The sequence below is a fragment of the Neopelma chrysocephalum genome, unplaced genomic scaffold (assembly GCF_003984885.1).
Source record: "Neopelma chrysocephalum unplaced genomic scaffold, ASM398488v2 Primary Assembly neopelma1_23b, whole genome shotgun sequence".
Taxonomy (NCBI): domain Eukaryota; kingdom Metazoa; phylum Chordata; class Aves; order Passeriformes; family Pipridae; genus Neopelma; species Neopelma chrysocephalum.
This window is the reverse complement of record NW_020897692.1, coordinates 15,980,601-16,001,457: the sequence shown is the minus strand read 5'-3', so window position 1 is coordinate 16,001,457 and position 20,857 is coordinate 15,980,601. Positions and strand designations below refer to the sequence as shown.

Genomic DNA, 20,857 nt, shown 5'->3' with positions numbered 1-20,857 from the left:
TACGAAAGTATCTATAATTTTTTGACTACCTATGTGTGATCCAGTCATAACTTGAAACAAGACCCAGATCTGTATCACATTTAGCCAAAAGAAGAGGACCATGGCACTCAAAAAAGAGAGCCTAGAAGCAGGCTAAAGGAACTCTACTCAATATTTATTCCAGACAAATGCACCATAAAATAGCATAACTGGAGAATATGAGTAAATATTTTGTAACACCATACCACCACTCACAGCATTTTGTAACACAATTAGGTTTATCACATCCATACTCTGAAGGGGCAATGGAGACCTTGATATAGATGCACAAATAGGGTGTAGAAAACATGTGCCAGAACTAAAATCTAAAGGATAAGAATGAGCAGGCAGGAAAAAATGTTGGTATCCAAAGCAAAACAAATGAAAAAACAACCCAAGCAGGAAGGGGTCTTGATTGCAAAAGTAAGATGTCAAGGCCAGATAAGATAGCATTTTTCTTTTGAAGAAGGGGAGCAGGAAGCATAAAACATCGGTGATAAATGAAGAGAGGAAAGACAGGGAAAAAGGAAGACAGGCCATTGTGATTCCTGCTTTTCTCACTGAAGAAATGGACTTCAGTTTATGCAGGGATTATAAAGTGGTGTTTCAGTGGATTGATTCAACTGCTGACAAAGAATAACCTTTCCTGTACTCAACTGAAAAAAAATTAAAACTGTTATAAAAGATATAAGATGCATAGATGGCATCAGAAAATATACTTAGGTAGGTCTAATGTCCTGTTTAGTACAGACAAGTCCATTGGTATGTTATAACAAGAAAAGCAGCAATAAGACACCATTTTTGTACTTTATAAACCCCTCAACAACAGATACTGATAAAATGGTAAATAGCATGAATTTGTGGGATTCAGTGTGAATATACAGAAAGAATTGAGTACTTTGGAAAGACATCTAATTCTCCAAGTTCTAATGTCATAATGATTACAGCCAAGTTCCAAACTATTCTACATCATTAGAAACTCTGGTTCATCCATAAAGTTTTTGCCTATTATTTTGCAAGAAGACTTGAAGAGATTTTTCACTTAAAGTTTCCCTGTAAGTTGGTAACAGCAGAGGAGTCACCGGGGCTTTAATTAGGGTTTGATGCTTTTAGGACTAAACCTCATAAGTATCAGGAGAGCTGATACAATAGAGAAGAAATAGGGAATTCAGCTGGACGTAGATGCATCTGTCTATAAATGTTCAGAGACATAATTTGAGAGATCATGTTATTGTGAGAATCAGAGTGAGGTTCATAGGGTACTGGAAATACGTGCATGAAACCATTCTAAATTAATATATTTGCTATGCCATGTACCAAAGTGAAAAGTGAGAAGGAAGAAAAAGGTATTTTTTATTTTATCAGTTGAACATAATTTAACTCAAATGAAATGGAAATTATGTAATAAACTATTCACATTTAACAATTCAAGCTTGACTATTGATTCAATGTCTTTCTTACTTGTTTATTAAAATAAAAATATGCACTTCAGAAGGCTTAATTTTTTCTTCCCATTAGAATGGGATTTATTTTCCTATGATGGAATCCATAAAAAACCCCACTCTTTTCTGTCATAATTGTTGATTCTTCAGTTTTGATAGCTAGTTTTCTTATCAAGATTCAACAAAGAATAGCCCCAGCTAAAAACTTGAACTTAAAATGAACTTTTTAATTAGTAATTATGGTTTGTATCATTATTTTCTTATTACAGACTTGAATTTGGTAGGGAAATATTTCATTTTGTATTATATTCACAGTTTTTCTTATACAAAAATATATTTGTTGCATAATAAATTACCTAGTTTTTAAAGAAATGATGTTTTCAGCTGGATTTACAAATACTTAAGAGAAAATAAACTAATGAGGATTATCAAAGCATAAAAGAAATCTCTGTTATCTATCCTTTACATTAAGCTGGAAGGGATATCAAGTACAGGTAGTGGTGTGGCCAACTTCAAAGAAATTCAGAAAATTCTGAGCATTGCTGCCAGCAGCTAAACTTACAGCAGACAAATAAACAGTGCCAGAATATGGCCACAGGCAAGGAAATTGCATTGTCTATCACTGTTGCATTCTCAGAACAGTTGCTGGCCTGAATTTGGTCCAGACCAACTAGTGCTTGTCCAAAAAAATTCCTAGGCACAGCTCAAGAATACCAATGATCTTTTATATTAGGCAGCTAGAATACAGTTATCCTGTTTTAAAGACTGTGTTTAATTTTAAAGATACAACTGAATGTCCTCAGGATCAGGTTGTAGTTACTGCCACTGCCTAGCTACCATTAGAGAAACACTGTCTTGTTGATGTATGTTTCAACAGAAAAGTGTTTCCAAAGGTAATAGAAACCAACATATTTTTTAAATTAAGAGTAATTATAAAAAATAAGAATATCTTTTAGCATCTGTGAGTATAAACTAAGACAGCTATAATACTGGGGCCTGAAGGACCAGCTCTGAGCCAAAGCTGACCTATAAGATGAACTCTCCAATCTAATAATATATTTAGCCTAGTATTGTATTTAGCCATATATCTGCTTATTAATGAAGAATCTATACAATCCTCAGTAATGTTTTAAGAATACACATTTATGCTTGTTACCACAGCATATTATCAATAATTAGTAAGGTGTGTATGTTTTATAAATCTTCCTTTCTTTTCAGCCAAGATCGCGGGAACAGTAGGCAGCTGGTTCAGATTTGAGATATCAAAGTAGCCAAAATTCTATATTTAGACACTAATCAAGGTTATGGGGCATTTGATAGTAGTCCAAACTAACTCCTCATTTTGCCTTGAGCCCTGGCCAGACCTAAGGGGAAAACCAAGGGGAGAATAAAGCCAGATTGTTTCTCTGCAACAATCGAGTGATGTAAGCTAATTTGTTTAACACTATATAGGCTGGACCCTCTCAGAGCAGAGATGGAGGCTTCCCCTATGGGTGGACACACTGCATAGCATTTCCCAGTTGCCAGGAAGAGGTTCTCCAGACCTCCGCTGTGATCGGGGCCTTCTCAGCTGAAGTGCGGTCTGGATGATGATAATTGCTTAGGGCAACTGGTGATGTATCTTTCTCTTAATCACTATAAAACTTTCTTTGTAGTAATTATTGGCTGCATTGCTAAGTGTATCCTTTCATAAGCCACTGCACTGGACAAATAGCTCTGAGGAAAAATATGTGTGTGGTGCTTACAGTTCAAACAAATTTTCTTGGAAACATTTTCTGTAACAGTTCAGTATTTCTCAAATGCAGAAAAAGTACTTTTGGAGCATTTTATTCTCAATAAAAAATGGGGGGTCCTTGGATTTGTGCATATGTAGCTGACTCAGCTATGAATAAAATCAGGAGAAGCCCTGTTACTTTTGCAGTACATATAGTGCTTCAGAGGCTGAAAAAAGTTCATGAAATATAAGGGCAGGCAAAGATTCATGGCTGTAAAATATTCATACACCTACAATTGTCCTTGAGGATGATGAAATTGCCTATTCAATCCATTACAACATGTAAGAATTCAAATTGCCATAATGAAAGACCTAAGCCTTCATAAGCGATATGCACTTATAATTTTTGTTAGTAGACTACAAAGAACTACAAGCATCAGAAAAAAAAGGACCACAAAAATAAAAATAGTTAATTTTTTTTATATCCCAACAGACTTTAAAAAGTGAAAAAAAAAAAAACATTTGAAAAGACTTTAACAGATTTTCTTAACATCACTACACTTGTTTTTCTGTTATCAGACTGAAAATATTTTTCCAAAATAGAATGTTGAATGGCCAGTTCTAGGACATGGTAAAGTATTTCCCTTAAGTTCTGGATGTAAATTAATGCAGAAAATATTATATATATTATTTAAATTAGTTCAATTTATCTTTGGCTATTTAGGGAATCATTTGTCTGTTGTCAACTGGGGTAAGTTTTCTTTCTGATTATTGTCTATATTACCAGGAATATAATCACTACACAACAACTAGACTATGCACCATGCACGGTTATTACACTGTGCTCTTTATGCAGCCATAACAATATCTATTAAGAATTTACAGGACTGTTCTAGTATTGACATCATAACAGAGACAAAACCTGTCTACAAAGAGCAGAACCTCATTACTGGATTGTTTGTGAAATTCTTATCCCCATAATACTGAAACAAAATAATGTTTAAACCATAAAAGCATGCATAAAATAAAGATTGGGGTTTAAGGCAAAATTAATACGGTTAGTGTCAAATTCTCATGCTTTGTCTGAGTGACTATAAATTTTAGTTAAATTACTATTTTGTTGTCATTTTAAGCCACAAGGTGGCAGCAATGATATAATCTCTTCATCCAAGACTGTATAACTGTCCACTCCCACTACTTTTACTCTTAAAGCATCTCTTGTGTTTACAGGGAAAACATGACAGAAAGAGGTACTATATTTTCTTTGAAAAGGTACAGTTCCAAACTTTGTTGCTTGCTAAATGTTTTGAATTCACAGTGTTCTTTTCCTTTGGTGGTTTGGTTGGTCGGTTGATTGGTTTGGTTCGGGTTGGTTTTTTTTATTGTTTTTACTTCTTTTTTATTTTCTATCTATGATTAATTATATCTGCTGGCTTAAAATGAATATAACTTGAAGCAGTATATCCATGAGAAAAGTTTTTTGGTCATTTGTGTAATAACCTTTCATTCCCAAGCTGAGAAATAAAATAATAACCAGATGCATAAACCTGTCATTCCTGGTACAAGATCGTTCAGTCACAGAGAAGATGCAATGCTTACCGATAGCTGTTGAAAAGATCCATGCAAGTCCCATTGTTTTTACAAGGCTCTGAATTACATTCATTTGATTCCTTTTCACAAAATGTTCCTTCCCATCCGGGCAAGCAATCACATTGGTATCTCTGAAATGTATTAGGTAAAACAAACAATTTGTTTTATCATTAATATAATTACAACAGGTGTTATTAGTGATGGTTGGAATACATTAACAGACAGCAAAAAAAGTTCAGGAGTTTTTTTAAAAGCTGAGTCCAAAAATAGACTGCCACAGCGTGATGATCAAATGTGTAACATACTAGCATTGTGGCATCTATAGGTGTTTGGAGTCTGCAAATAACTTTGTTACATTTTAGCTGGTTTTTTAATTGAAATTTGAAGACAGACAGACAATGGTATTTCAAACATATATGGGCTATCAACTTCATATAAACAGTAAAGAGAAATTATTTCATTTCCTAATACTGTTTAAAAATATAAAAAGTTAAGAGTCAGAACGCTGAAGAAAATCCAGATTGGGCAGTTGTCCCAGACTTTTCTGTAATGATACTCTTACCCCCTTCTGCCAAATTAAAAGCTTAGAACATTTTATTAGAGCAAAGATGACAAAAAAGAAAGGAAGTTAACTGTTTGAAGTCAAGCTCAGTACGATTTTCCTGAGGCGTCACACAGTGTCCAACAGCTCCACTCATTCCAGGACTTCAAATAAAATTGTTTACCTGTATATTCTAGCCTAACCAGTCAAATCAACTTTTGCACCAACCAATTTGTACATAGTGAATTTGTGATTCATATGTTTCCCAACTGCATTCTATTTGTTTAGTTCTCATGTTGACAAACACCATTGCTATGCTTGCTTGGGATACACCTGTGATTTCTGTGACACAGATTTTCTGAATCTACTGAGATAAACTTTGGAAATCAGGAAATAAATTTAAAGGGTATCTTTCTGAGTTAAGACAGGGCATGGAACATAGGCAGACGGAACCAATTTTTGTGGGGAGGCTCTACGGAGGGATCTGGACAGGCTGGATCAATGTGCCAAGGCCAATGGCAAGAGATTGAACAAGGCAAAGTGCTAGGTCCTTCCCTTCAGTCACAACAACCCCATGAAGTGCTACAGGTTGTCAGAAGAGTGACTGGAAAGCAGCCCAGTAGAAAAGAACCTGAGGGTGCTGGTCAACAACTGGCTGAACATGAACCAGCAGTGTGCCCAGGTGGCCAAGAAAGCCAAGGGCATCCTGGCCTGTATGAAATAGTGCAGTTAGCAGGAGTGGGGAAGTGATTGTCTCTCTGTCCCTCAGCACTGGTGAGACCACACCTTGAGTAGTGTCCAGTTCTGGGCCCCTCAATTCAGGAAGGATATTGAGGTGCTGGAGCATGTCCAGAGAAGGGAAACAGAGCTGGTGAACGTCTGGAGAACAAGTCCTAGATGGAGTGGATGAGGGAGCTGGGGTTGTTTGTTCTGCAGAAAAGGATGTTCAGGGGTGACCTTATCACTCTCTGCAACTATCTGAAAGGAGGTTGTAGCAAGGTGGGGGTCAACCTCTTCTCCCAGACAACCAGTGACAGGACAAGAGGAATAGGCCTCAAGTTGTGCCAGGGGAGGTTCAGGTTGGACATCAGGAAGAATTTCTTCACTGAACGGGTGGTTAAGCACTGGAGTGGGCTGCCCAGGGAAGTAGTTGAGTCACCATCCCCATAAGTGTTCAAAAAACATGTGCATGTGGCACCTGCAGACATAGTTTAATCGTGAACACGGTGGTGCTAACATTAACAATTGGACTTCATGATCTTATAGGTCTTTTCCAATGTTAAAAATTTTATGATTCCATAGGAGACAGAAAAAAATTATTAAAATATTTTGTCTTTTTAAAATGTAATACTGAGACATGAACTTGGAAAGAGAAAATAATTTTCTAGAAAGTGTACCAAGGAAAGAAAAAAGAAAATACATTTGAGACAAATTACATTACTAGCACACATGTTACTGTTTCCTATTACATCATAGCCACACAGAATTTCTTCATTTCTCTACATATTTATCAGTGTCAAATGGGCAAAAATGGGCACTGCTAATCCATACCCACAAGTAACTCTCAGACATCTCCTAAAAACTGTTTTATTACCAGGTTAGGTTTTCACATATACCAGATAAAGACTTGCTTCCAAAAAACTCTTCCAGAAATGGATTACAAAATTAGAAGTGAAAGGAGGCCTGCCAAGAGTTTTGTGTAGAAAACAGTAGTATTTTTCTAGTCTCACTAAAAGTATTTGTCAATCAATTGCTGAAAGTTTATGATTTGTAGATTTCTCATTACATGAGGATTGTCACATCAAGCACAAAATATTTCTCATGTATATGTATATCACGCATATGTGCACAATAAGCAAACTAAAAAATCTTACACATTATTTCATCTTTGTGTAGTTTTACAGTGACTGAGAGTGATATGTTGCAATAAACTATATACAAGTGTAAGCAGATAAAAAAGGTTTTGATAGACACAAATCTTTACAGAGAAGGACTTAGGAGTCCTGCTGGACACCAAGCTGGACATGAGTCAACAATATGCCCCTGTGACCAAGAAGTCTAACAGCATCCCAGGATGCATAAGGAGGAGTCTGTTAGCATGCCAAGGGAGATGATCCTTCTCCTCTACTCAGCCCTGGAGAGGCCACAAATGAAGTGCTGTGTCAGTTCTGGGCTGCCTGGTACAAGACAGATATGGAGCTATTGGAAAGAGTCCAGCCAATAACATTATGAAGAGATTGACACATCTCTCAGATGAGAAAGGGCTCAGAGAGGTGGGATTGTCTATCAGGGCATAGCATACACCAAACAACATAAAATGACAGGAAGCTATGTAGAAGAAAGTATGCAGTGAATCAAACAAGAGACTGGAGGAAGATAATTTAAAACCTATTTATATATTTTCCCCCTTTATTTACTGTAATTATGTATTACTATGCATTGTAGAAAGTTAAAATAAATGGTACCTTTGAGTTCCTTCAAATTATCTTCTGCTTGTCCTCTAAAGAACATAATAAATGTGTAAATAGCACCATAGTTATTCCCTGTACAATATATAGCACAGTCTATGTAAGAACAGTAGATTTTATTAGCTAAATACAAGGTCAAACTGTAATTTTTTTGATCTCCTTCATTCATACCCAGAACCACACATGCACATTAGCATGTATTTATCCCGCTATCTGTGTGTGTGGTAAGAAACTGCCATTTAAGAGTATTTGCATATTTTCCCTTCTCCAACACCGTAAATGAAGAATTAATCATTTCCTTAAGACATAATCAATGTTACTTAACTGGAAAATGGCAGCTGAACATCTGGCAAACCGAAACTACAATGAAAAAGGTTCATCACACACAACAAGGATCTGAATTATGAACAAGGCAAATCTTCAGGCCTATCCTTTGCTTGTGTAGGTTGAGCAGAATTTTTACAGTACAAATATATACTCCAGATACTTTTCCCATGTCCACAGAAAAGTTAAAGCAATTTAATTTTTAAAGATACCAATGGGGCATTTTTGGGGGTGTTACAGTTTTTTATTTGCAGAAAGAACAAAAAATACCTTTCCTAGAAACAGAAACACTAAAAAGAACCACAGAAATGCCCCTTTACTCTGTGTGTTCTAAGTCCTTTTGCCAGACCATGTTTCTTGTGGTGCAACTCTTTTTCCATTAAGGCCAGACAAGATGAGCACATCATAAGACCATTTAGCATTGGCACATAATGGGAGATGTACTCCAGCCTCTACAGAAAACTTCATCACAAAACTCTTTTTCTGCTGGAAGCAGAGCTTTTTCTACTTCAGAAAATCTTCATGGAACTTCATTTTGCTAGTGCCAACAGCAGTTTATTTAACCTTGTGAAATAAATGTGAACAGAAAAATGTAAACATCTGTGAAATCATATTTGCAATTGCTCTAAACCATATTGAGATCCTAATATTATTTATGCAGCCTTTTTTGTTAATTTAAGGGTCTTTTCTGAGTTGCTACTTTCAGGTTTACTTTTAACTTATTGATTTGATCGTTTGCATAATTATACATATTCACTAACAAAATAAGATTCCCATTTCTCACTATGACATTGTTTTTATTATTCAATTCTGTTTGGATTTGTATCTTAAATAAGCAAGCTTATTTAAAAACGAAACAAAGCAAAATAAAATAGCAAAACAGAAACAGGATACCTGTTAATCTTCATTAGGTTTAACACTTATACTAAACAAGACCAAGCTAAAACAAGATCCATGCACAGTGAAGTCCCATCGACTGTATTACCTTTCCATCTTAGGATAATTAATTATTTACCTGTTCTTCACAGGGCATAGGAATAGTGAAAGTGAATGGATGAACAGTGCTGCTCCACAAAAGAAAGAAAATTGACTTTGGACACATGAAGAAAATCTGCAATTAGCTCTGTAGCCCCTACTCTGAAAAACATACATGGCCTGCTCTAATATTAGTTATTGGCTCTGTAATGGATAGTCAGATTGTCTAACTCATGGTAAAGAAACACCTCTTGGGAGTTAAGTGTCGTGAGGTTTTCAATATGATTATTAATAGTAATCTTACTTGGAAGAATAATTATAAGAAGTCTCATGATAGAATAAGGTGAAAAAAAAGTAGGAAACATACTTTTTCAGAAGTCCTGAACAATTACAATAAAAAGCGCTGCAGCAACTGACTGGTTCTGATAAAACTACTATTTAAAAATCACCAATTTAGTTACTAAATCTTATTATTAGAAGCATAATCTGATGTATTCTTATTTATTCTTTTATTTAAAAAAGGATTTTTTTCTATCTTGCTCTTGCTATATAAGTTACATAGCCTATGTGGGTTTTGTCCTATGCACTGCAAAATATGAAATAATAACTTTATTAAGTAGTAGTTATCTACAGAAGTTGAGGTAGCACTATGGATTTTCACACAATTCTATATTCTCTATTTTTATCTATATATCCTTTTCTACAGAGTCAGATTCTAAAAATTCTGACCAGTATATTTATTTGTTCTCCTAAACCTACTTAGGTTCTTTTGCACCTAACTTATAAATATAAGTTATTATAAATTATATATTAACTGATATAAAGGATAAAACAGGATTTATTTTATTTAAATTTTAAGTAAAGCTTACAGAAAGAACAATGGACATTTTAAATTTGCTTATGTCTCCAACATTTAAAATAATGATTAGTTATATTAACTAGAAGGAGCATATTTGAAGCACCTGGTACAGGCAAAGTTTGATGAGTTGTAATGAGTTTTGCCTTGCACTGTGATATTTCTTTACCTGTATATGTTAAATGTTATTAATAAATATATGCAAGAAAGTGCAATTTTCATAATATTTGAATAGCACACCAGTAACTGTAAGCTACTGTAAGCTCCAGCTTAAAATATGGCTGGTATCTAGACATGCTGTGTATTTATAACTCTAAATGAACTGTACTGTAATTTGTAATCACAAAGAAAATTATCTTAAATGGGAATACTAGTTATTTGCACTGCATGTCTCTATACAAAACTGTTTTATAAAATGGTAGCTTTGCTAATAAATCATAATTATTGCTGCTTTTGATATTGATCATTTTAAAGTGGCACAATTGTAAAACTATGATATTTTGCTGAAAATTTAGTTCTCTTAAAATTGTATCACAACAATTCTAGCAACGAGCTTCTCTTGAAATTATTTCAAATGTTGCATTTAATGTGCAAATAAATTCTGGCCTATGCCTCTACAATTTAATCAGCTATTTCCATCACTGCTCAGATATGATGGTTCTCCCAGTCCAATGTAAATTTGTTGGAGATATGATTCTCTGTGGAAATTTATCCATAACATGCTGAGGCGTGCAAACATGCAACACAGCTTTTACTCATATTGACACAGGTATTCCATTTGAGCATGGCCAATACTAAATATTATGTATTATGTTTGCAGAAAAAGAAGAAATACTTGTAACAAATCCACACCTCTCTGATTTTATATTTTTTAGTAATTTTAAAATGTTATTCTATGAGATGTTACTGGAAATATGAACATTAGAAAACCATAGCAGGTATCTAAGAATAATCATTAGTATAACCAAATTTGACAGTCAAAACATTTTAAAAATTGTTGATACAAATCAGGAAAGATTCTTCTTAGGAAAGTTGAAGGATTTCTGGGAAAAAAATAAGATTTGATACAGGCCTAATCTAGCAGCAATTTTATGACAACAAACCAAAGTCAGTTTGAAACTTCTTACATAATTAATAATTGGTAATAGATTTTTTTTTTTGTCTCTGTTTCTCCACCTCTGGCATTTATTCTGTTTATACGCTCTTTTCTTTCTCTCCTAGAGAGCTTACTAGAAAATATGCCAATCAAATCACCTTCAACATGACAGGTACTGAACAGCACAAGAAAACTAATGAAAAACAACAACCTTCAGTTATTTGTGCAAAATAAACCAAATAACTAGTCCAGCTAGTGACAGACATTTGAGTATTAACCTTTGATCAGTGTATCTGGTTTGATCAATTGTTCAACGACTAGTTAAAGGTCATGAACACATTCCTGTTAATCCAAAGTACTAATGGGAACTTAACCCACCTAAAACCTTGTCCAGAGCCTTCAGTTTGCCCCTAGATCTCAGGTAACAGGAGAGCTATGGAAGTTAACTGTGATATTCCAAAGGAATAGCCTAGGTACTGACAGACAAAAATAATATTTTGCTTTTGAATTTCATACCTAACAGTGCTGCTGCTAACTTTGTAATAATGTAAGAAAAAAGCAGAAGAACAACTTCTGGTTTCCATAAAACAAAGCTATCTCATGCCTTAACATAATAGCTCATTCAAATTTAAATCTTAAGCATACAACCATTATCACATCAGTATATTTCAAATACCATGAAGTGCCCTTTTTGCCGACCTCAGGTTCAAAAGTAGGGGAAAGTTAAAACAACAGACTGTTCCAATAATACTTCAAAATAAATATCCTTAGAAGTACCCCGAAATTTAAAATATTTGATGTAGAGTTTCTTCTTTTGAACTTTCACTCATCCCTACTTTAAATTTATAGAACATTTCAGGATAATAAAACACATTATAGGAAAGTAATTTGGAAGAACGAGAACATGGATCCACATTCACCTGGCCCTAAATTTGCAACTCTTGGGGCTTGACTGTGCTTGTTTTCCGAGCTACGTCATCATTCTTTGCTTTTTTAATTAGAACAACATGCACAGAAGTTTAAAATATAGTTGAAACTCCCCCATGTATTTAGCTTATGCAGCTAGACAGTTACTAATGCCCACGTAGCACTGTGCATGCCTTCATGAGGTAGTTCAGTTCAGCTGACTTTTTTGTCAAGAGTTCTGTCGTTCTGAGCCCAGTGTCGCAGCTCCTGGAAGGATGGTGAGGGCCTGGGGTTCAACAGGTTGTATTCCCTAAAAGGAGAATTCCACTGTCCCCAGATTCTGAGTCACTAAAAGCAGCACAATTTTCTAGAATTTACCCCATGAAAAAAAGTATTTTTTAAAATAGTGTTTCAGATGGTTGCACTTGATACATGTCCTCTGTATTGGAAACTAAATCTCCATGCTCTTTTCACTCTTCTTCACTCACAGCCTTGCATTACCAAAATCAGGAGTATGTGACCACCTGATAATGCATAACTGAAGTCGGTTCATACACTAAAAACTTGGAACTGTCTATTTATCAGGGTCACCTAGTGATAGCTGCATCCACAAATGAAAAATTCATAGCAGCTTCTGATTGCAGTAGAATTTCTGTAATGCTTATGGTCTCAGAATGGCTTGTTATAGGAATCAATACTTTCTGGGAAAAGCACAAATTGTGTCCAATAGTCTAATTCACCTGTTGCATAACACAATTTAGAAATAAGTCACCAAAAGTCAAATACAAACATTCTTTTGAAATCCAAATTATTTAATTAAAAAATCAATGAGAGTTTACTTTTGAGGCTTTTCCTGAAAACTGTATGTCATTTAAAAAATTAATAAAGAGGCTGTAAGACAGGACACAAAATTAATGAACCAAGGGTTGTCACCATTTTAAAGACAAATTTTATTACAAAGAAGAGAGAGAGAGAGAAAAAGGAATTGCAAAATTGGAGACAGACTAGATAAACTGAGTGATAACAGCATTATCAGTCTTCCCCATTTTTTAGAAAATCGTTCCAGTCTTAGGTTTTTCATCTCAGCTTTCGGATGTGTTATTTTGGATGTGTTATTGTCTTGAGTATCAGAACATGATTTTAACAGCACCAGCTCCAGATTTTAGTAATGTTTTTCTCTTTTTTCTTGAAAAATGTAGGTTAATTATAGATTTTTCAGCATACTAAAGGGCTATTAAGAAGGGATTTCAATTATGAAACATTTATACAGAGAACAGAAAAGGGTGGAGTATTCTTACAATAAAATCCTAACTTAATACTTCACATTCAAATGATAAGAACTCTCTTCCCTCTTTCTCTATTTTCCTAACAGACAGTTAAAATGAATTTTAGTAGTACTTAGGATAAAGCAATGAAAGCATCCATAAGGAAGGCTACACTGTGAGCTTAGGAAAGTAACGCTTGAAGAAATTATGTGTCAGGATTTTACGGTTCTCTCTGTATTTGGTATGGTAGAGGTTAACAACTCTTTACCTATTAGCTCATTTTTCACATGAGAGAAAGAAAATGCTTTTCTCTCTGATAGAAGGAAATTTAAAGACTTTCATTCTAATCTTGTAAGGCTGTAAAAACATTTAATCTTAGCTATAACTTTTTCTGTCTCATTTCCACTCCCTGGGAGAGCTTGATCTTATTAAGGGTAATCTTTTGCAATTTGCACGTTGCAGGCCTTCCTGGAGTTTGCCTCCTATTACTCTAATGAAGTTCTATTTCTGGATATTGAAGGTGCTTACCTACAAGACTTCAGGAGGTTCCACACCTGCAAACACTGTATTCACTAGCCATATATATTAAATCAGATACAATTTATGATGATGGTGCATAGTTAAGGATTTTTTTCATTCTTTGGATTTCAGCTGAGTATTGATGAGACCTACAATCTCATCAACAAGCCACAAAAAAGATTATTTGTGACTGAATTTTGTCTACAAATGTGATAAATTATATTTTTTCTTTTCCTGTGTAATTACAATTGTGTCATCATTAGGCCACTGACTCTCTCTTTTTCTTTATTCTGTATTCTCCCTCCTTCTCTCTGCACACTTAAGGGGTATCCTTTTCTTCTACTCATGGAATCTTACCCAGGCCCTGGCAGGAACTGGATGAAGGTTTGAATTTGTGCAGCCACTGCAGCTAATAGGATGGTTCTGAAGGATACTCCTAAGTCAACAAGGAAAAAAAACAAAAACAAACCCCAAATCTGAAGTCCAAAACTGATAGGGATGTGAGGAGACAGTGATGGACCCTAGAGGAATGCATTAGATCAGGGACATTTAAATGGGGGGAAGCATTAGAAAAATTGGATAGGAAACTTAAATAGGGAAATGAAGATTCAGGGCAACAAGAGCCCCAAAGGACATAATCTCTGACTAAATAATCTTTATTAACACTTGTAGGTCTTTAGCAAAACTGATTTTGATAATCTTCTGTTAATGGGTTAAATGAAGAATTGAGGGATTCTGTGGAGAAATTTGTTTCCTGCAGGCTGGAAGAAAAAAGGATGCAAGATCATTTTGAGAACTGTGGACTTCGGAGATCACCACCGTGTATTTTCCACCAGCCATCTCAGGCACATAAATTTATGACCATGGTTTGTCAAGACACACATACAGGATCCCTGTTAGAATCATAGAATCATAGAATCATAGAATAGGTAGGGTTGGAAGAGACCTCCAAGATCATCAAGTCCAACCCCTGATCCAACTCCAATTACTATATCATGGCACTAAGGGCCACGTCCAATCTCTTTTTAAAAACCTCCAGGGATGGTGAATCCACCACCTCTCTGGGTAGGCCGTTCCAATGCCTGATAACCCTCTCTGTAAAGAATTTCTTCCTAACATCTAACCTAAACCTCCCCTGGCAGAGCTTGAGCCCATGTCCCCTTGTCCTATTGTTGGTTGCCCGGGAGAAGAGACCAACCCCCGCCTGGCTATAACCTCCCTTCAGGTAGTTGAAGAGAGTGATGAGGTCGCCTCTAAGCCTTCTCTTCTCCAGACTAAACAACCCCAGCTCCCTCAGCCTCTCCTCATAGGACTTGTGCTCAAGTCCCTTCACCAGCCTCGTTGCTCTTTTCTGGACCCGCTCCAGCACCTCAATGTCCTTCCTGAACTGAGGGGCCCAGAGCTGAACACAATACTCAAGGTGTGGCCTCACCAATGCAGAGTACAGGGGAAGGATCACTTCCCTGCTCCTGCTGGCCACACTGTTCCTGATGCAGGCCAGGATGCCATTGGCCTTCTTGGCTACCTGAGCACACTGCTGGCTCATGTTCAGCCTCCTGTCGATCAGCACCCCCAAGTCCCTTTCTGCCTGGCTGCTCTCCAGCCACTCTGTCCCCAGCCTGTAGCGCTGCAGGGGGTTGTTGTGGCCAAAGTGCAGGACCTGGCACTTGGCCTTGTTGAACTTCATTTCATTGGAGTTAGCCCATCTCTCCAGTCTATCCAGATCCCTCTGCAGAGCCCTCCTGCCTTCCGGCAGGTCGACACTCCCTCCCAACTTGGTGTCATCTGCAAATTTGCTGATGATGGACTCAATCCCCTCATCTAAATCATCGATAAAGATGTTAAAAAAGACTGGGCCCAGCACTGACCCCTGGGGGACACCACTGGTGACCGGCTGCCAACTGGATGCAGCTCCGTTCACCAGCACTCTCTGGGCCCGGCCCTCAAGCCAGTTCCTGACCCAGCAGAGAGTGCCCCTGTCCAAGCTGTGGGCTGCCAGCTTTTCCAGGAGTATGCTATGGGAGACAGTGTCAAAGGCTTTGCTGAAGTCCAGATAGACCACATCCACAGCCTTTCCCTCGTCCACCAGGTGGGTCACCTGATCGTAAAAGGAGATCAGGTTGGTCAAACAGGATCTGCCCCTCCTAAACCCATGTTGGCTGGGTCTGATCCCTTGTCCATCCTGTAGCTGCTGTGTGATTTCACACAGGATAATCTGCTCCATAACTCTGCCAGGCACCGAGGTCAGGCTGACAGGCCTGTAGTTACCCGGGTCAGCCTTGCAGCCTTTTTTATGGATTGGGGTGATATTTGCCAACTTCCAGTCGTATGGGACCTCCCCAGTGAGCCAGGATTGTTGGAAGATGATGGAGAGCGGCTTGGCAAGCTCTTCTGCCAGCTCCCTCATTACCCTAGGATGGATCCCGTCTGGTCCCATAGACTTCTTCCCTTTTCACCTACAGTGAAATAATTTTAACATGATAATATCTGGAAAATAGAAACACGTACACATATACAACTTCATTTGGTTAAATAAAGAAAAAAATAGTTCTCTCAATGCAGTCTCAAGTCAAAGTTATCCAAAGAATACATTGCCATTAAATATTACTCTCACAAATTATTTTTTTTTCAGGAACATTTTCTTCATTGTTTACAAATGTAGTAACCAACCTCAGGGTCCCCTTTCTACAAGTTTGGTATGAACTGCTTGCTGAAACTCATTCCACTTGTTTGTAACTATATAGTTTCAACATAATGTTTTAAACCAGGGGAAGAATGGGCCAGAGAGAGTATTTTTGCATGTACATCAAAACTTTTCTTAAAATATTTTATTAAGGTAATTGATATACAATAGAGCAAAAGCTTATGTGTCATCTAAAAAAATGACTTTTTTTTACTTCATATATGTCTCATTAAATTATATATTTGCATATTTCATTTTGATTATATGCCCAGAAGAAAGTAAAGCTGTAAGTTGATGCAAGAGCATATAATTTAATTTTTTATATTAAATCTATGTTGTTCAGGGTATAGTTGGTGGTTTGCTTTTTTTATTTCTCTTCGCTTTAATTGAAAACTTTACTGTAGGGAACATGTCCCGAGGTGCAACAGGAAGACACCGAAGCTAGGGGACATGCGCAGAAACAAACACTCCTATTGGTTAAGAGTCATGTGGGAACAGGGTATAAAAGACCGTGCGTTGTTTGAATAAACCTCTTTGTTTACCATCTCACAGGGAGCGTGACATGATTTCTTTATTATATAAAGGCAGCATGCCACGTGCATGCTACAAATGGCGCCCATCCGTGGGACCCGAACCCTAAATTAGGGATACTATACACCCTGAATCAGGTAATAGAGTGGTACGTTCCGGTATCGTCTCAATTCTAGGAGACGGGAACGTTTTACCTGAAAAAACTTAGACGTCTGTAAAACCGTTGTCTCAGTTGTGTATGAGAAACGGAAAGCTAGTTTAGTGAGCTCGAAAAGTATAGGAAAGTGCACAGAAAACAGGAAGAAAGAAGAAAAAGAAACTGAACGGCGGGCAGCGGACACCGGAGTCGGGGACCAGCAGGCGGGAGCGGACAGCAAAACAGCGAAGGTGAGTGAGTTATTAGCTTTCCAGCCCCCAGCCCCCACCAAAGGGGGCTTGGAGCTGCTGTGCTTTATCTCGCGAGCTGCTGCTGGGAACTCTGCGGCTAAAAGCAGTGGAGACCCAGGCAGAAGCAGCTGAGCTGCCCCGTGCTGCCACCCCGGAGCCCCGGGGATCCCAAGACCACATCTGCCGCCCCGCCGCCCCGCCCCTCTCCCCCGCGCACGTCGCCTGTGACTGCTGCCAGCTGCAGGACCGGCGCCTGGTGCCTGGTGACCCGGCAAAAAGCCCCAGTTGCAGCTGCCGGGGAAGCAACAGCACCACGGACGTGCGCTGGCCGCCCTGCCCGCCACCGCAGGGACCTATAACAGTTGCGCTGGGTCTACCTGACGAACCGAGCCAGCGCCGCCTCACCACCGCCCACGCCGCCCGCCGCCCCTGCAAGCGTTCGCTGCCCCTTCCACCAGCCCTGCGCCCCGCCCAGAAGCTGCGCGGGACAGGGGAAGCCACACCGAACGCCCGCAGCCCCTGGACCCACCTCGCCTAGCGAGCCCCCGCAACCACCTTCTGCCGACCCACGCATGCCTGTAGCCACCGCGTGAAGCCTCAGCGTAGAGGAAAAACCCCCCCGCCCGCTGCCGCACGCCGCGCCGAGAAGGACCGCCGCCGCGCGCCGCCGCCGCAGCCGATAGCAGCCCCGCGCCGCCATCGGGCCACCCCTGTACCCCGTGCCGTGCTGAGGGACGCCTCACCGCATGCTAGACCCCCAAGGAGACGTTAGCAGCCGCGCCGGAGCCCCAGGACCCGAGCAAACCCTCGCCGGGACGTCTGGAGGAAAAAAGCAGCGCAGAAGCAGCCAACTCAGAAACCGAAAGTAGCAGCCGAACAAGATACATCTGCCACAGCCGCTGGACCAAGGTAACAAAACTCTGTCGCCTTGGAAACGTCACAACACATTGAAACACTTTTAAAACACAATTGCTGACTCGCAAAGATACATATAAGAAATTGGGACACATTCTAAGCCACAGCCACAAGCAAAACGAACAAGTAACCCACACACCCCTCTCCTCGCTACACTGCTAGCAGCAGCACAGCCCATAGGCATGCAGCAGGGGGGAGGGAGAGCAGTTTGCAATCCGAACTCACTATCGGGACCCCAGAGCCGAGGGAATACGAACAGCTGGGAGGGACCGGGACCCCAGATGCAAGATCCCAGCCCATGGGACCTTTGCAGGGAACCCTGGCACAGAGATGGGGGTAATAATCCAGTATGCTTACCCCCAATCCCTGCAGATGATCGGCCACGTGTGTTCCCCTGGCGGCCGCCATCTTGCTCCCCACGTGGGCGAGACCCGGACCCTTCTCTCCCGTCCCAAACTCCACCCTGCTCCACCCATATGCGCGAGGGGGGAGGTAGCCCCGCCCCCTCCCCACCTCCGACACCCACCCACACCCCCCCACCGGAAACCGAGGCTGCCGCAGCCGCGGGGAGGGGGGGATGGGGGGAAAAGGAGGAGGGACTCTCAGTAGTTCCGTCAGGAAGGAGCGAAAAGGCAGATGGGGGAAAGGCAGACAACAGGTGGGAACAAAACAGGGATAAAGCGATTCGACTGGGTAGCCTGGAGAATAATCGGGCATACTCAAATGAATTTAGCCAAAGCCACGCCCCTCAGCCTGAGCTCCTGCACGGAGCTACTCAGAGGCTGAGGCATTTGGTAAGAGATTGTGGCATACCCCTAAATAATGCCTGCGGGTATCCGAAGACATTGAATTCCAACAATTTTTCCACCTCACATGACACAGAACATGTGCACTGCTTATCTGACTTTCGGGAGAACCGTGCCAAAAACACAGCAAACACCCCAACTGATATAACAGTAAATCCATTGACTAGAGAAGGAAGACACAGCACAGTAGGTGCCCAATTAAATCACTCCCGAGAAAAATACAAAGTAACAATCAAACAGGCGCTGAGAGCCATGAGAAGGCTTCTCACCACAGACCAAAACAGCAACCTGCCCAGCACAAAAGTGTTACACAGTTGTGCTGAACCTAACCCACAACATTTAAATCGGCTGCGGACTGCTTTGCACAAGCAAATTGAATACAATGAAGCCAGAGAGATGCTGTATAAGCAGTTGGCTTCTGATAAGGTGAACACAAGCTGTGAAAAAGCTTTGCAAACCCTCTCTGGAGGGGTTGACTACGGCACAGCTGAGCTGGTTCAACCTTACCGAGGATTTGGCTCTGAGGAGCACCTGTCTGCCTCTCTAGCTGTGGCCCTAGAAGCCCAGCTAGGAATACAAAAAGAGGCCAGACTTAGAGCAAGTGGTGTCAGGTGCAGTAGCACTGACCGCTTTCAAGGAGATTATATCTGGAGACCCCTTTGCAGCAATGCCCCAAAACACTCTAATGGCAAGGAATGGGCTGAGTTACACCCAGGGTGCCGAGGGCAAAACAGATGCCTTGCTGCCAGCATCGCCCTGCTTGTTGCCGCGCTGTTTGCCACCCTCTGTGCCACTGGCTTTCATGTGCCAGAGAGGAAGCAGCTCGAAGCAGGCCCCAAAGTGGCAACAAACAGCCCAGACAATGCCCCTATATACTGCACACCCAAGAAAGGTGACAGGTGGAGAATGCTGCCAGACTCTAGAGCAGTAAGTGCAGTCATAAAGCATGTAGGAGCACAGCAGCATGGACTGCCTTTACCCAATGTGCTCCCAACGAGTTGGCCGCTATTGGTAACTGATTCAAAGACTTGTTCCTCTACCACCTTCCTACACCCTGAGAACGTTCCAAGGCTTGCCTCTCCCATCATGACCTTGTGCACGGCCCATGCAAGTATATTGCTGGGCTGTCTGTCCTCAGGGGATGCAAATAGCCCAGCAAGGTATCAGACAACCACGATACATCCTTATACAGGTAACATTCCAATGAGCATGGCCACAGGAAATGAACTGCCATTTACTCTTACTACTCTAATCCAAAATGTCCAAGATGCAGGGTTACAGCTTGCAGTGGAGGAAATTCAGCAACCGTTACCCTGGACTTTCCTTGGACAGGAATTCGTGCAGCAAAGGAATTCTCCACAGCTGCTGCAGCTCAAGGTAAAAAACACTTTATATTTACACGAGTTGCAAAAGCTTCAAGGGGCCATAAACCAGTTAAGGCCTATTTTAGGCTTGACCACAGAGGAGCTACACCCTCTGCTTCAGCTGCCTAAGGGAGACTCCAGTCCAGTGTCTAACAGGCTTCTGATACCAAAAGCCAAAAGAGTGTTAGGCATTCGTACCAAGGCAATAGAGAGAGGGATAGGCAGAAGGAGAAATCCTGAACTGCAAATCTGCCTTGCCCTCATTCCCAGCAGGTATCAACTATTAGCAGCCTTGTTACCGTGGGATCAGACTGAAAAAGACCCATTGCAACTTCTAAGGTGGCTAATTTTGCCCCATGTACCATCTAACACTGTGTGGACTGTTAATGAGATGTATGCAAAGCTTGTTATTCAAGGCAAAGAAAGACTGCAGCCACTGGAAGGAGAGGACCCTGCC

The 20,857-nt window shown here is 40.0% G+C and overlaps 1 protein-coding gene across 1 annotated transcript in view; it reads right to left on the bottom strand.

Moving 5' to 3' along the window:
• The window catches only part of EYS (eyes shut homolog), an 868,863-nt gene that overhangs the window by 482,543 nt on the left and 365,463 nt on the right, over nt 1-20,857 (bottom strand). Inside the window, exon 22 of the mRNA XM_027698171.1 lies at nt 4,774-4,895. Coding sequence (XP_027553972.1) covers nt 4,774-4,895 — 122 coding nt within the window. The remainder of the gene's footprint in view (nt 1-4,773; nt 4,896-20,857) is intronic.